This window comes from Trypanosoma brucei, chromosome 4 (assembly GCF_000210295.1).
Source record: "Trypanosoma brucei gambiense DAL972 chromosome 4, complete sequence".
In the NCBI taxonomy this organism is placed as follows: Eukaryota; Euglenozoa; class Kinetoplastea; order Trypanosomatida; family Trypanosomatidae; genus Trypanosoma; species Trypanosoma brucei.
The window spans coordinates 363,710-379,386 of NC_026737.1; the positions used below are offsets into that span (position 1 = coordinate 363,710).

Sequence of the window (15,677 nt, forward strand, 5' to 3'; positions counted from 1 at the left end):
ACGCCATACAGAAGCAGAGCTTTCCACAACTGTATTAAAATAAACAAATATGGACATGAATACACACATATGGATATATGATGTTCTCTATGCACCAGTTTGTCGACCCTAACACGCCGCTCCCGCTACCACACGGCGTCACACCGCTCATCGTTTCTCCCAGCTTACAATACAATTGGTCTGAAGACCCGGAATATGCACGAGGTCCTCTCGAGGTGCTGATCGCTCCCCTGCACATCTTGGTTGAACAAAAGGCGGCGAAGCGTCCTGAATGTCAACATGTTTACCACATTGGCCCGCATATTGCGAAGTGGCTCGCGGTCAACACGTAGCAGGGAACGCATAATACAAGCCATGCACGCAAGGCATAGTTCAAAGTATATGAAAAAACAAACCACAAGGCGCACAAACAGCAGAAGAGGTCGACCCGCCCAATGGTGAAAGATCCCGATTCGTTTCATATCTTTGAAGGCACCACTCACATCTGGTTTTAGCAGCGGTTCGCCCACCTCCTTTGAGACGTGCCCACAAGCCATTAGTCCTTTAAGCATGTCATTATATCCCAATGTAAAGAGATCGCGGTGAGTTGCCTCAGCTGGAGGGCAAAGTCCCCACCACACAGGGACAAAAACGGTAGGGTGTATGGTTGCTGAACTGTAGTAAAAGGGTGACACGGTGATGGTGCTGGGCTCGCCCATGCGGGGCGTTACTGTTGTGAGGGCGCCGTCACACACCCACTCGCCGGTACTCCTCAGTTTGAACGGCATGCCCACTAGTGGCGCCAAGCAGCAAGATGCGAGCATACTTTCCACGATCTCGTCGTAGTTTTTAAAGGTAGTTATCACCTTCCCTTTTATATAGGGGAGTTTAGTGACATAAATCTCTAGCGACCCATCGTTCAACTTTCCATTTAGCTCGGGATTATTTTCCAGATCCCTCATGTGTTTTCCAAACATATCCAACGAATCCTTCAGATAATTGATCATACAAAAAAGGTATATCCATGAAGACCTGTAGTGCTCGCCGTACATGATGACCCGCTCTCGGACCTTTTCAAAGCAATGCATCTTTGACACGAGCATCGTTGCCGCTAGCGATCCGGCACTGCATCCACAGAACCTAACACGTTTCCCCTCTGCGGCCAACTTCTCCAGCAACCCGCTGTCGACAATTGCCTGAGCTCCGCCAAAATGATACATCTGAAGCCATCCACCGGCAGAGAAACTTAACGTCAGGTCAACTGACGGACTTTCCACAAGTTCGTCTTCGGTTTTGCGGTACCTCAGAAGCTGAGTCAGCTTATGCATCACCAAAGACTTAAGATATATGAGAAAAAATTATTGAAAGCGAAAGCAAATAATGCAATGACAAGCGAAAGGAAGAGGCTTAAAACGGGAAACAGTACACAACGTCGCTACAACCTGTACAGAGGAAAATAACTACCCGACAAATTTTCAGAAGAAAAATCAAATAAAAATTAAGAAACAAAAATTAAAACATTATGTGGAACAAATTATCAGCACACAGTGACCATACGAGGGCACACTCGCTGTAAAATCGGGCGAAAAACCAACAGGTGAGCTGCTTACTTCTTCGATTTCCTCGGGGCTGCGGTTGTGGTGGCGCCACCTTTCGCCTTGCGCTCCGCGGCACGGGCAGCACGTTCCTTTCGGAGGCGCTCCTCGCGGCGGATGCGATCCTTCTTGAGTGGACCATACCACTGGCTCTTTTCCTTCTTCGTCTGGAATCGACCATGACCGATTTTACTGCTTGTGTCGATAAACTTCAGCGTAATCTTCTCCGTGAGTTTGCGCGATGTTTGCGGGGCCATGGGGCGACGGAGTGTGATGACACGGCGACGAGGACCGGCAACAGAACCCTTCAGCATCACGTAGTCATTGCGGACAGTACCGTAGCCAACAAAACCACCCATCGGAGTGATGGTCTTAGCGGTAAGATCATAAGCAGTTGTGGCTTGGTTGGGTTCCATGGAAACTGCACGACCGAGCTGGTAAATCTTCTTGTTGAGGTGTGTACGGTGGTGGTAACCATGCTGACCAGCACGAGCAACGGTGTACATGACACGAGACGGATGCCATGCGCCAATGCACGCAACCTTACGTAGACCACGGTGAGTTTTACGTGGTAGGCACGCAACACCCCAACGTTTCACGACACCAGTGAAACCATGGCCCTTAGTCACAGCGCACACGTCACATGCCTCCGATTGTTGGAACACAGAGTCGATGCGAACTTCCTTCTCAAGTAGCGATTTGGCGAGTTCAATCTTCTGCGCAATGGTGCCGCCGTTAATTTGGATCTCGCTTACGTGAGCCTTCTTCACACCAACGCGGTTGTTGCGCAGCTTGCGGAGTTGCGTGTGTGCCACCACACGGATGATGTCAGCCTTCTTTTCGAATGCCTTCAACGTCCGTGCTTCAGCGAGACGTCCCTCTGTTGTGCGAGCGAACTGCTTGCGCTTCGTGAAGGCGAGCTGTGCGGACTGTTTCCAGTTCTTGTAGAAGCGCCGGCGGAATTCCACGCTGGTGTGGTGTGCCCACACGGTGCCAATCGTCTTGTGGCCCACAGGTGTCTGCCGATAGCCAACAATTCCGACAACAACCATCGGCGGTGCCTCAAGAATTGTCACTGGTTCCACAACCTCTTTCTTGTTCACCTTTGACCCCGGACGGTCGACATCACGCACAATATGCGTCATACCAGCCTTGTACACCATGAAACTGGTGAGATGAGGTTTCTGTGAGGGATCATCCTTGGGGAAAGAACGTGCTCGGCCACGAATCTGACGGCTGCGTTTGCGGGGAAGGAACCCAAGATGGCCGTGACGGGGGTGCTCGAACTTGCAGTGAGACATGTTGGTGTGCTCGCTTGTTCCTAATGCGATTCGCGCAATTATATGTGACAACAAAGTAAAAGTGATAAATACAGATAAAGAAAAGAGAGAAAGAAAAGGGGGAAAAGTAAGCGTGCGGTTAATAAGCCTAAATAAATTAAACAATGTCAGCATTAAAGATTTGGCGACCTACTACAAGGAAGTAGCCAACACACTACAACCTGTACAGAGGAAAATAACTACCCGACAAATTTTCAGAAGAAAAATCAAATAAAAATTAAGAAACAAAAATTAAAACATTATGTGGAACAAATTATCAGCACACAGTGACCATACGAGGGCACACTCGCTGTAAAATCGGGCGAAAAACCAACAGGTGAGCTGCTTACTTCTTCGATTTCCTCGGGGCTGCGGTTGTGGTGGCGCCACCTTTCGCCTTGCGCTCCGCGGCACGGGCAGCACGTTCCTTTCGGAGGCGCTCCTCGCGGCGGATGCGATCCTTCTTGAGTGGACCATACCACTGGCTCTTTTCCTTCTTCGTCTGGAATCGACCATGACCGATTTTACTGCTTGTGTCGATAAACTTCAGCGTAATCTTCTCCGTGAGTTTGCGCGATGTTTGCGGGGCCATGGGGCGACGGAGTGTGATGACACGGCGACGAGGACCGGCAACAGAACCCTTCAGCATCACGTAGTCATTGCGGACAGTACCGTAGCCAACAAAACCACCCATCGGAGTGATGGTCTTAGCGGTAAGATCATAAGCAGTTGTGGCTTGGTTGGGTTCCATGGAAACTGCACGACCGAGCTGGTAAATCTTCTTGTTGAGGTGTGTACGGTGGTGGTAACCATGCTGACCAGCACGAGCAACGGTGTACATGACACGAGACGGATGCCATGCGCCAATGCACGCAACCTTACGTAGACCACGGTGAGTTTTACGTGGTAGGCACGCAACACCCCAACGTTTCACGACACCAGTGAAACCATGGCCCTTAGTCACAGCGCACACGTCACATGCCTCCGATTGTTGGAACACAGAGTCGATGCGAACTTCCTTCTCAAGTAGCGATTTGGCGAGTTCAATCTTCTGCGCAATGGTGCCGCCGTTAATTTGGATCTCGCTTACGTGAGCCTTCTTCACACCAACGCGGTTGTTGCGCAGCTTGCGGAGTTGCGTGTGTGCCACCACACGGATGATGTCAGCCTTCTTTTCGAATGCCTTCAACGTCCGTGCTTCAGCGAGACGTCCCTCTGTTGTGCGAGCGAACTGCTTGCGCTTCGTGAAGGCGAGCTGTGCGGACTGTTTCCAGTTCTTGTAGAAGCGCCGGCGGAATTCCACGCTGGTGTGGTGTGCCCACACGGTGCCAATCGTCTTGTGGCCCACAGGTGTCTGCCGATAGCCAACAATTCCGACAACAACCATCGGCGGTGCCTCAAGAATTGTCACTGGTTCCACAACCTCTTTCTTGTTCACCTTTGACCCCGGACGGTCGACATCACGCACAATATGCGTCATACCAGCCTTGTACACCATGAAACTGGTGAGATGAGGTTTCTGTGAGGGATCATCCTTGGGGAAAGAACGTGCTCGGCCACGAATCTGACGGCTGCGTTTGCGGGGAAGGAACCCAAGATGGCCGTGACGGGGGTGCTCGAACTTGCAGTGAGACATGTTGGTGTGTTCGCTTGTTCCTAATGCGATTCGCGCAATTATATGTGACAACAAAGTAAAAGTGATAAATACAGATAAAGAAAAGAGAGAAAGAAAAGGGGGAAAAGTAAGCGTGCGGTTAATAAGAATAAAGGGAGTAAGCGGCGGTGAGCGCTAGTCAGCACCGGCGCCTTGGGTTGTTGGGTATTCATTTGCTGTTTTGAAAGAAATGTGAGTAAGCGGTTGTAGTGTATCTTACTCATCTAACCGATGCTTAGATCTGTTTGCTGTGTTGTCTGTCCCTTCGGCACTTCAAATTCTTGGATGCATGTGTTTCGAGACGGGAGGCTCATTATGTATTTCATATACTCCCAGCAAGCCACTTAATGGATTGCCCTTTGTCAAGTACAGCAGTATCTCATTGTAAGTGGTGTTGGCATCGCATTACCAGGTGTGGTGAGCACTTGGTAGACATATCCAACTCCTGCTTACAGGAGTTCCACGCTCCCAAGCCCACCAAATATTAGTAGCAAAACAGACCATCATCGTCTTAAACGTTGGGCGCTTTCAACCTGCATTTTCTAATATGCGGGTTCGTTGTAACTAGCTATCACTCACCATGCCTTCATACCCTTACTACCTTTTAACTGCATTCGACCAAACGGCACTTGCAGTTGAGAGCACAGTTGCCGAGAAGTGAAAGAGTAACACACGTTGTGGACCGAAAAACAGTTACAACTTTACCGATAAGGGTATGATGCCACCTGCAAGGCCGGGATCGTGGAAAATGCACCCATCACAGGCAACATCGCTAACGCCGCTGTCGCGCTTTTCTTCACGCGCACTCGCGGACGGATATTATCAGAGAGATGTATTGGGGATTTCATCATGGCAGACGGAGGCGCCACCTAAAAAAAAAAGTTCGCAACGATCGGTTACACCTCGTCCTTGCATAATGAGTAACAACTCACATCTCATTTTTGTCGTAATCAGCAACCACGTGCCCAGAGGCTGCATGTTCCCATCACGCCGCCAACTTCCACCACTGCTCTTTTCGGCACGCGCACTGCTCAACCACATACTGGCGCTGTTTATTTCTTCAACATCTTTTCCGCACCACCAATGGGGAAATCCACCTTCTTCGCTATCGCCGACTTGGTCATGAATGGTCCTTTTATTTTCGTTTCCTTGAACAAGCAGTGCCGCTGCAGCACTGGATCCCAGAGCACCTTTTGCACTTTTCGCCCTGTAGCATCTAGTCGCTCTGTCTCCGTCTTGAGGTATCCCTCCATGTGCCCGGTGTTTGCCTCACTGCGCAGTGCTACCATATTGTTTTTTATCTTCCTGGGGATAACCTTGGGGATGAAACCCACCATACGCTTCTTGAGACGCGTCTTGTACTGGCCACGCAACAACAAGGCGGTGGAGGAGAGCATTCTTCCTCTCCTTTTGCTAGTTGCTTCCGGTTCTCCCCTTGTCGCTGCCGTGGTTGGCCGTGTTTTGTATCCCCTATTTCCACTCTGAGATATACACGTGTCAACATGAGCATGTGTGTAAATATATATATATATATGTGTGTGTGTGTGGGGGGGGGGGAGAGTGGAATTAAAGTCAGCGATGGAGACGAGCGGGAGGCGTAACACTGGAAAATTACCCTTCTGTGACCATTTGTCCACGTGAAGTTGTCAAAGTTGTGTACCGCTTAAACGGAATTCGGTTTTACACGCAACAATTAAAATGGTTGTGACTGGCGAAAGCATAGAAAGGGAAAAGTATACAAGACAACACCATAGAGTGACTCTACTCTGGCCACTACTGCTGAAGCTGACTGTGGAGTGCAAGTGGGTATTTTTTGAGCGTGAGCTCCACAACGCCCTCAGAAAGGAAGATCACTTCGTTTCGCTTTCCTTTACCGGGTTCCGCCCCTCGGTCGTCCACAGCGAATACGGGTTCCTTGAATACCAGTTTCACCTTCCCCGTCTTGCCGAACGCGGAGTCAATGATGCCTTCCCTTAAGCCCTCCGGCGCGTTCTCATTAACGCAGCATCCATCATCCCCGCTCGTTGGCCGAAAGTAAACCGTAAGCCCAATGAATTTCTGTACCTCAGCATGAAGTGCATCCTTAACTTTCGTATCCCTCTCCTTCTTATTGGTGCTCATACCACCACCGCTCCTAGCCTCATGCATCTCCGAAGTAACGACGCCACTGGCAATACACGACCTGTCACTCACCACGCGTTCCACTACTAACGACCGGGACTTGTATCGAACGATGGGCATCGACCGCCACATCACGGCATCGTCTTTATCATCATGCAGAAGCGCACGGACGCGCCCCGCGAGTGCTATCCGGCACATGTTTTCTCGTTCCACATCAAGTCGGGCCGCTATTAGTGGGGTCCCAATAGCTGCCAAGATGGGTTTCTCAAGCAGTACGATGGCGAAATATGTCAACGGCCCACGCTTGACAGCGATGGGTCGGCCGGGCCACCGATGCTTGTCTTCGGAAGGGCATTCAAACGTGATGAACGCCTCCTCACCCAACTCCTCCACGTACTGACTTTCTTGCATTAGGTCGAAAGGGGGCTCCTCCGCTAATTCCTCCCCAGCTTGCGAGTCGCTGGGGAGGCAAACAGTCGGGCGACTGAAAAACCGCATGGTTCCCATCACCGTAGAGTGACCAATGTTTATATGAAACTTGGTGTGCACGTTGCACGGCAGCTGATGGAACCGAACACGACTAACCTCCGCAACCATCACAGAGGCACTTTCAAACACTGGCACAGGATGAACCGCCTGGTCTGCGCGGCTCCGCTGCCGCTGTTGCTGCTGCAGCGCACTACAAAGCAAACCGCGCTCCATTCCTTCAGCATCAAACTGTACAACAGAGAGTCCAACGCGGTCACCACGGCGGGCCATCTGCACGGGCTTGCGGAACACTTGCAACCCCTTCACTTTCTTTACCACATGAGACTCAGGGATGACAACGCTGTCCCCTACGCTTACCTGTCCGCGGAGAATGGTGCCGGTGAACACGGTACCTTGGCCTTTCAGTGCAAAGCAGTGGTCAACCATCATCACGAAGTCCTCCGGCCTCAACGGAGCTTCCTTATTTCTTTTGATCGTATCCGCGTCGACAAGGTTCAGGACGGCCGGTAACACCTTCTCCACGTTGATTGGACTCATCATACAGCCCTCACACGTTGTACCACCCGACTCTTCGCGACGCGGTGCGGCAGCGACCTCAACCATCGCCACAGATGGCCATCTGGTTCGTTCGAATGTCTTTTGCAGGCGCTTCCGCAGTTTATCGATTGCTGCCCGCTTCTCTTCGCTCGTAGACCCCTGGATAGCGTCAACTTTGTTGATCACAAGGACGAGTGGTTTGCACAGGACCTCGCCAATCACTATGCACTCCGCTGTCTGCGTCTGTATACCCTTGCAAGCATCAATGACAAGAATCATCATGTCTATAATTTGCGCCCCTCCCAATACAGTACGAATGAGCGATGCGTGTCCGGGGCAATCAACAAAAGTACATTGGACCTGTTGAATACCAGCGTTAAACAAATCCGGCGCAATGCCCTCCGTAGGAACGCAAGTGGCGCTAAAGCCAAGGTCGAGTGTTATGCCTCGGCGCTGACTCTCAGGACTCTTGTCAAATGCTGCTGTTGAAGCAGTTGATGAAAGCGCGCGTGCAAGCGATGTCTTTCCACTGTCTACATGACCTAGAATTCCGATGTTAATGTTTACAGAGGCAACATCATTAACTTCTGTCATTCCTGTTGGTCAACGCTCACAAGGTTGCTGTGCATGCAGCGGAGCTTCTTTCAACAGGGGTGGGGAAGTGACCTTCACCCGCTGTTAGTTGCGCTTCAAAAATAGACTAGTAGGGAGGGAAAAGGAATCCAATATGAAGCGTAGGGGAAGGGAAAGTTGATGAAAGGAGTTGTTCATATGAAGTGCACACCAGTAGCATCAAGCGATGTCCATATTAGACATACAAAGAAAAGGGAACCAAAAACAACAACAACAACAACAGTAGCTCTATTTCCTGCTGCGAGAACTCCGTATCGTTTTAAATAGGCTCGTTAACGTGTGCTACAGCATCATTTCCATCCGACACTCACCTGACAGGGGTATCATGACGATGAGAAAAATTAGCCACTCATGGCGGGGGAAGTGGGGAACCAAAGTAAAAAACAACAACGATGAGGACAAAGAGGAAAAAAAACACAACTTATCACTCAGCATCCTCATCCGCCATGCAGTGTGGAGATGAATTCAACGGTATCACCATCATTTAGCACATAGTCCATCCCACCAACAACTTCTGCATCGCATGAATTCACCAGCACAAGAATGCCCGGACGGAGCGTTTGACCCGTCTGATCCACGAGAAGATCCGGTCTTTCCTTGACGTAGTTTGTCTTGAGTAACTGCACCAACCCATTGAGGTTCGTCCCCATGGGAACAACGCCATCCAACTGAAGACTTGTTTGCTTAGCAAAAAGTAACTCACATCCTCCTGCGAACTGCACTGTTATGTGGTTGTGGTGCGACATTATAATGCGTTTAAGCCACAGAAACGATTATAAAGATAGACAAAAAAGGTAATATTACACCCCGAGGGAAAACTGTGAATAAAACCAAGTAACGGTCACCCTTTTTGCTATTACTAATATATTTACGTTACCGTAACGGTTCGAGAGAAGGAAAACAAATATGGAAAAACAATGTTTGGAGGTGAAGGTGAGGGGTAGCATAACAAATTTACACGTGATAAAAGGGGCGGCGAACCAAAACGAGGGAAATCGAAGATTCACCGGTAAAAGAAATGACGTCACGTCAATCGGCCGTCCGGGTGTGTGTGTGTGGGGGGGGGGGGGAGCGGGGGGAGGGTTCCATTTTGGGGGCCGTTTACTCGATTCGCAGGGAACCCTCGACAATTCCCTCACTATTTTTTTAAATCCAACCGCGCCCAGGCGAGTTTGTTTAAAATTCGACCCCACTTCTCTCCATGCCAATACACCAGACACCAAACACACACATATATATATATATATATATGTACAAAAACAAACACATACATTTGTGTTGCTGCGAGGAATCAGGTGCTGCATGTAAATGCAAATGTAACTGTAACCTTAAAAACCTAGGAAATAGGGCAACAGGGGAAGAGAGAATATGAATATGAACATGAAGTATAAACATGCGGAAAACAAACAAACAAACAAAAAAAGCAGTGCGGTTCCACTCGAAATAAAAGGATTCGGTAGAGAGAGAGTGCCGGCGGATGCGGAAACAAAAAGTGCAGTAACAACGAGCCTAGCCTGTAACCATCTTTTTTTTCACACAAACACAAACACGAACACACACAAAACCAATAATTCTCTCAGTTTCATCCTCCAACACTGAAAACTTATTCCGCTCAGATGTGAAATGGCGCACAAGCAAACGGGCGCCCAGAAGGCCACATATGTTCGTAAGCTTATATATAAAAATAAATAAATATAGGCAAACGTATTTTGTTCTAAGTTCACTTTTCCTCCTCTTCAACATGAATTGCAACTTCACAGAGGCCGTGTAATGATGAAAAAAGAAAAGTGTGAACAGACCCTTCCGTTACGATTCGGAGAGGGAGGGAGGGAAAGGAGAGAGGGGGTTAAGTGCTGATATATGAGGTGGTGCTGCGCCTTTCAGGGTTCCAGTAATTACTCTCTCATCTCCCACCTCTGACTTCTCATTTTGTTTTTGTTTTTATTTATTTATTTATTTTTTGCTTTGCTTTGCTTTTATCCTTCCTTTTTTTTCCTTTTATCTTCTTTGAGTTATTTTCTCCTCCCTTTTATATATATTTCCCCCCCCCCCCCCTAGCAGTTCTCCTCCTAATCGGCTTAATGGGTTTCTCCCTCCCCCTCCTCCCAACACACGAGAAATAAAGCATGACCATGGAGAGGAAACAAACCAAAGAGTGGCACGGATCGCAACATAATAAATAAGCAAAAATAAGGTGGAAAAAAAAGGGCAAACAAACTTTATCTATGGCTAAAATAAAAAGAAGAATAGTAACAAAAAAAAAAATTAAAATTAAAAAAAACTTATAGCGCAACCACAGGCGTAGTAGACATGAAAAATTGCATACCGTGCCGCCCCATTTTGTCTTTTCCTTCCCTTTTGCCCACACCTTTCCTCGTGGCAGCAAAATCCTTCACTCCTCCCCCCTTTTCTTCATCCTACTCTTCCTTCTTTTTTTCTTCCTTCTTCTCATGAATCCACACCTTATTATTTATTTATTTCTTTTTTTTTTTTTTGCTTTTTCTTTTCCTGTTTTATTTCTTCTGAGCCATATGAGTTAAAAAAGCAGCGACGATAACACCACAATATCGATGTGCATTGGAAAAAAAGGGAGAGAGAGGAAAAAAGAAAAAAAAAAAAAGCAAACTCATCACGGCAAACGAGAAATATCCTCATTCAAGTGGCATTGGGGTCTTCGTGTTTATTTTTTCTTTTTCTTTTTTTTTTCGTACGTGTCCATTAAGTGGCCCGCTTTGCAGTGGCCGTCCCCACATCTCTCCCTTTTTTTTTTCTTTAAAAAGAAAAAAAAATCTATTTAGCTGTGCATCACTGTGGCCCATGTTATATATATATATATATATATATAACACATACACTTATACACCTGCGGCTATGCATCAAATAAAGGCGGGGTATGGGGAAAATACCACCAGAGCCGTCAAATATATTTCACGCATAAATGTACAGGTGAATGTATTCATATATATATTTAACTCCTCCCTCTTACGTTAGCACAAACAGGAAAGTGCAAGAAAAAAAAAAAAAGAAAGAAAGGAAAAAAAAAAGAGATGGAGCAGGCGGGGTTTTCGTTTCCTGTTTAATTTTTGTATTTTTTTTTTGTTTTCCTTTCCTTTGCTCGTTTCTTCAGAGTCAAATCATGCAGAAATAAATAATGCAGACACGCAAACACGCACAAGCACCGATGATAATGTACATAAACGTACGAAAACGAATTACATCAAGGAGAGGAAAACCAACCGAGACACAAAAGGGGGGGGGGCACATAAAAAGAAGGAAAAAAAAACAGGGAGAGATTCAAAAGGAAAGAAAACACTCGACGGTGAGAGGTGCCGAGGAGGCGTATATACGACCAAAAAACGAAATAAAAACAAAAACAAAATCAAGTTTAAAGAGACCTGAAGACACATCGCACTGAATTGCGCACGAGATGCGAGATGCGGTCTGCATGTTTTTCTTTTCACACCATATATATTTTTTCTAACTGTTCCGACGCATTGTGCCGATGAACTCAAATCAATATAAATAAATAAATATATATATATGTATGAGTACGTGCGCACAAACACGGCAGAGCAGTTATCACATACATGCTGATTAACTCAGCATTGAATAAGTGGAAACCAAACCAAACCAAACCAACCTTCCCTATAAAAAAAAAAACAACAACAACAACAACAACACAATAACAAACAACAGCAATGCGACCTCCCGCCAAACACATGTGATCTTTTTTTTTTTCTTCGTTCCATATTGTTGCGCGGGGAAGTGATCCCGGACACTCCACTTGTTAGTGGGTGCGAAACACAAAACAAAACAAAAGAAACAGCTACAGAATCAGTACATGTGACCGGAGGTGGCAGGAAAACGATGAGCTGCTCAGCAACAAGGACAAAAAACAAAAAGAGGTTAGAAGTTTAAATTTAATTAAAAAAAAAAAGAACAACAACAACAACAACACGAATAGGAAACAAAACAGTTTCCTTTTTTTATTTTTTGGCCTCCTCCTCCCCAATAAAACCAAATCTCTTACCGCACACACCTCCTCCAACGTACCCGCGCCTCCCAACAATATTTTCAGTCACTGCATTTCCCCCTCCCCCTTCCCTTTTCACAAGCACACATACCCCCCCCTCCCCCCAAAAAAAAGGGAGGGAGAAAAAACTATGAAAACCCAATTCCCTTTCTTTCGCACCACCACCACCACCACCACGGCGATCATCTGAGTGATAATAATAATAATAATAGTAATAATAATAATAATAATAATAATAACCCCCGTGGCTCAAGAGAATGAAGTGCGATTGGCCCCCAGTAGACCCCTCCGCCCTGCAGCAGTTGCAACGCTGGTGCCACTTCCAGCGACTACGATGCCGGTGTTGGGATTACAAAAGGAGCGTAGAGGACCTGATCCACTTCCTCCTGACACTATCATTGCCCGCCTCACCATTCCGCATACAAATGAGCGAGGCGGCATCGATGGGTGAGTGTGTGACAACAACTGAACCGCCTGATCATATGGAAGAAAACTCGGAACCCCCTTAACCGTTAGAGGCGGAAATACCCGACCATCTTTAATGGTGATCGCTTCAGGAAGCTCTTCTGCCTTCATCGCATCCATCACAGTAACGAGTGGGTCACCGGTGGAGTCACGCGCGAGTGCTACCTGACCACCATTCATGAACGCTAACTTGAAGTAACGCTCCGCTATTTCTATTTGTAACTGCCGTTGCAGAGCCATCAGTAAACCTCTTGGGTTATGGTACGCAGTAGCAGTTAGACGGCTCATCGGGTTCCATCCCTTCAAGTCAAGTAGTGCCACAAGAAGTGCCTTTCCAACATCTCCAAACATTGCAGTGGTATACCGAGGACATGTCCCATTTTGCTGCACTTCAGCCTCCTCAACTGGTGAATTCATGAGAGCTGCGACACCGTTAAGAGCGTTTCCCACGACATGAGAAGCCTCAATCGTGTAGCTATGAATCATACCGGTTCTTTGATATAACGTCACTCGGCTAGAATTGTCGCGACCCTCACCCGTCTTTCCCGTAGCAAACATGTTCGCCTCAGAGAAGTTGCATGACTGAAATTCAAAGTAAGGTGTATTCAAGGACACAAGCTTTGTGTACAAGAGGCATTGCAACAGCTCCGGTGCATCCATCGAGTTCCCATAGAAGAACATCCCGCGCTTGTTGGAGTGGGCGTGCATATCAATGAACAAGGCGAGTTTCCCCTTTGTTTCGCTGAGGGAATCCAACAAACCTCTAATATGATACGGTGCCGGGTGACGACGCTTAGATGGTGTTCTATATGCGCGGTTAAGGTTCACACCCTCTGTGTCGACGCGTGTGTGACCACGTGCTACACCATCGGGATTAATCATTGGCACAATATAAAACACAAAGTGTGAACGCAGCGCTTCTGCACGCGGGTCGCCTTTGTTAAGAAGGAACTCAATGCAGCCGTGCATCATGTGGCTCGACGGGCATTCCCCCGGATGCACACGCGCCGTGAGAACAACAGCGAGCTTTCCAGAAAACAAGTGAGGGCGGGACGTCTCACCTCGTACAGAAGAATACGGTGCCTCACCGTTGCTAAATAGAGGAACACGTTTCTCAGAAACACCAAGATAGTCCGTGATGGTAAGCAAATCAACGTTCAATCCATCTAATGACTTGCACAATATCTCATGAGAGAAGTATACGTCTGTAGTATAGGGCGTAGCCTTGCCGCTTCCAGACAGTTCACTAACATCCGTGGTATCCATAATTCCAGATGCCAGCTGCTTCCAAACTTTAATATTTTGTTGCAGAGTTGTATAGGAATACGGATGATTACTGGCCACGTAGATAGCTGGGCATTGCGGATGACCTAGCGGATATGGTGACTTGAGAGGTGTCTCAGCATCAATGCGGACATCGAATGTTAAGTTCATTGCGACATATTGATCCTTCTTTTTCTTTTTTGTTCCTGTTTGCCCACCAGCAACCGTTAGATCGTTAATTTCTGGCATACCACCTTCTGAGCAACCCTTCGCCTCGGCATCCTCATCGCCACCGTACGCCTCCGGTTCCCCGTCACCTCCCTTCTTTGCCCAAGGTTTTAACACAAATCCCGGGTAGCCGGGCGTTGGTGGCATCACTTCTAATGGCGTAACTATAGCACGACCGGGAAGGCGGCAGTACTGCGGTTTCCCTGGGCAGACGGAGACGACGGGCATCCAACCGTATGTAAACATTTTGCAGTGCATCATACCCACAAAGGTAAAAGCAAGTACGCAACCTTTAGTTCCACCACGAATGGCAAAGTGAAACCACTGACGGTTGTTGGTTTGCTGAGGGGAATTACCACAGTCGGGAGCAGTGTACATCAGGTAACGAAAAGGTCCCGTGCGTTCAACCTGAATCAAATTCCCACTGTCAAATTTTGAGGAGAACGAAAGACCATCCTCCGGGAACTCAAACTCCCGCTGGTTGTTTGGTGGTGGTGAGGGCGCCCAATTGGCTGGATCCTCTTCCCTGGCGTCTCCCAACCCCGTGCCACGGGCCGCCCCCGCAAGCGGTTCACTGTTAATAAGACTTTTCTGCACCTTTGCTTCTACCATCATATTACTATATTCGTACAGACCAGTTTGTTTGCACCGTTTAAAGTTCTCTCTGTTCTCCTCCTTTTGTTTTACCTCTACTCACACTTAAGTACTTTTGTTGTTATAACTTCTATTTTCTGTTACTTAACCCCTCACCTCCTCCAATGAACGGGTCGACGTGATTAATTATGGCTGCGGCTCACAGAGCCCCTCCAAGTTACGTATGTTTGTGCCTCCCTTTTATCTGTTTACCTACCTACCTCAACGTGTAGAACAAGTTGTGTGGATGGAGTTGGTCCAAACAGGGGAGTGAAAAAAAAAAAAAGAGCTCTACGCGCAGAGAAAAGAGAATGATAAAGTTTTAGAAGTGAAATACCAAAAAGCACGTGTGGGAAAGTTGTCCCACGCTACCAGTTTGGGAGCAACGTTACACATACGTTCTTCCTACCACTTGTTGAACGAAACTTAAGGTAGTAATAAATCCTTTTACGTTTGCATCCCCCTCTCCCTTACCGCTGTTGTCCCTCTTTGCTTCCAGCTGAGGTGAGGAGGGACCGAAGGCGAGCCTCACAACTTCACCACCCATACTTAACGCACCACTGAGTACCAAAGAATAGGCAAAGCCAAAAGAAAGTGAAGAAAAGTGGTCCACGGACTAAAAAAAAAGGTTAATCGACACCACTCACCTCATTTATTTTTCCATAACAATGTTGCCACTTCCCTGACGTCTTCCCTCCTCTTGCGTCCTGGTCGCGGGCATCACATAA

General features: G+C 47.6%; 7 protein-coding genes across 7 annotated transcripts; all 7 read right to left on the minus strand.

The window, feature by feature from the left end:
* Positions 1-164: 164 nt before the first annotated feature.
* Positions 165-1,307, minus strand: TbgDal_IV1690 (hypothetical protein, conserved; the record flags this gene model as incomplete). Its single annotated transcript, XM_011774452.1, has 1 exon — positions 165-1,307. The coding sequence occupies one exon, from the start codon at positions 1,305-1,307 to the stop codon at positions 165-167; it is 1,143 nt and encodes a 380-aa protein (XP_011772754.1).
* Positions 1,308-1,585: 278 nt separating this feature from the next.
* Positions 1,586-3,028, minus strand: TbgDal_IV1700 (ribosomal protein L3, putative; the record flags this gene model as incomplete). Its single annotated transcript, XM_011774453.1, has 1 exon — positions 1,586-3,028. The coding sequence occupies one exon, from the start codon at positions 3,026-3,028 to the stop codon at positions 1,586-1,588; it is 1,443 nt and encodes a 480-aa protein (XP_011772755.1).
* Positions 3,029-3,239: 211 nt separating this feature from the next.
* TbgDal_IV1710 (ribosomal protein L3, mitochondrial, putative) lies at positions 3,240-4,529 on the minus strand (the record flags this gene model as incomplete). The annotated part of the gene is made up of 1 exon (XM_011774454.1): positions 3,240-4,529. The coding sequence occupies one exon, from the start codon at positions 4,527-4,529 to the stop codon at positions 3,240-3,242; it is 1,290 nt and encodes a 429-aa protein (XP_011772756.1).
* A 1,070-nt stretch (positions 4,530-5,599) lies between these two features.
* TbgDal_IV1720 (hypothetical protein, conserved) lies at positions 5,600-5,944 on the minus strand (the record flags this gene model as incomplete). The annotated part of the gene is made up of 1 exon (XM_011774455.1): positions 5,600-5,944. One exon carries the CDS (start codon positions 5,942-5,944, stop codon positions 5,600-5,602), a length of 345 nt encoding a protein of 114 aa, XP_011772757.1.
* A 376-nt stretch (positions 5,945-6,320) lies between these two features.
* Positions 6,321-8,288, minus strand: TbgDal_IV1730 (selenocysteine-tRNA-specific elongation factor,putative; the record flags this gene model as incomplete). Its single annotated transcript, XM_011774456.1, has 1 exon — positions 6,321-8,288. The coding sequence occupies one exon, from the start codon at positions 8,286-8,288 to the stop codon at positions 6,321-6,323; it is 1,968 nt and encodes a 655-aa protein (XP_011772758.1).
* A 476-nt stretch (positions 8,289-8,764) lies between these two features.
* Positions 8,765-9,073, minus strand: TbgDal_IV1740 (hypothetical protein, conserved; the record flags this gene model as incomplete). The annotated part of the gene is made up of 1 exon (XM_011774457.1): positions 8,765-9,073. The coding sequence occupies one exon, from the start codon at positions 9,071-9,073 to the stop codon at positions 8,765-8,767; it is 309 nt and encodes a 102-aa protein (XP_011772759.1).
* Positions 9,074-12,609: 3,536 nt separating this feature from the next.
* On the minus strand, positions 12,610-14,931 carry TbgDal_IV1750 (metallo-peptidase, Clan MC, Family M14, putative; the record flags this gene model as incomplete). The annotated part of the gene is made up of 1 exon (XM_011774458.1): positions 12,610-14,931. One exon carries the CDS (start codon positions 14,929-14,931, stop codon positions 12,610-12,612), a length of 2,322 nt encoding a protein of 773 aa, XP_011772760.1.
* Between the last annotated feature and the right edge of the window lie 746 nt (positions 14,932-15,677).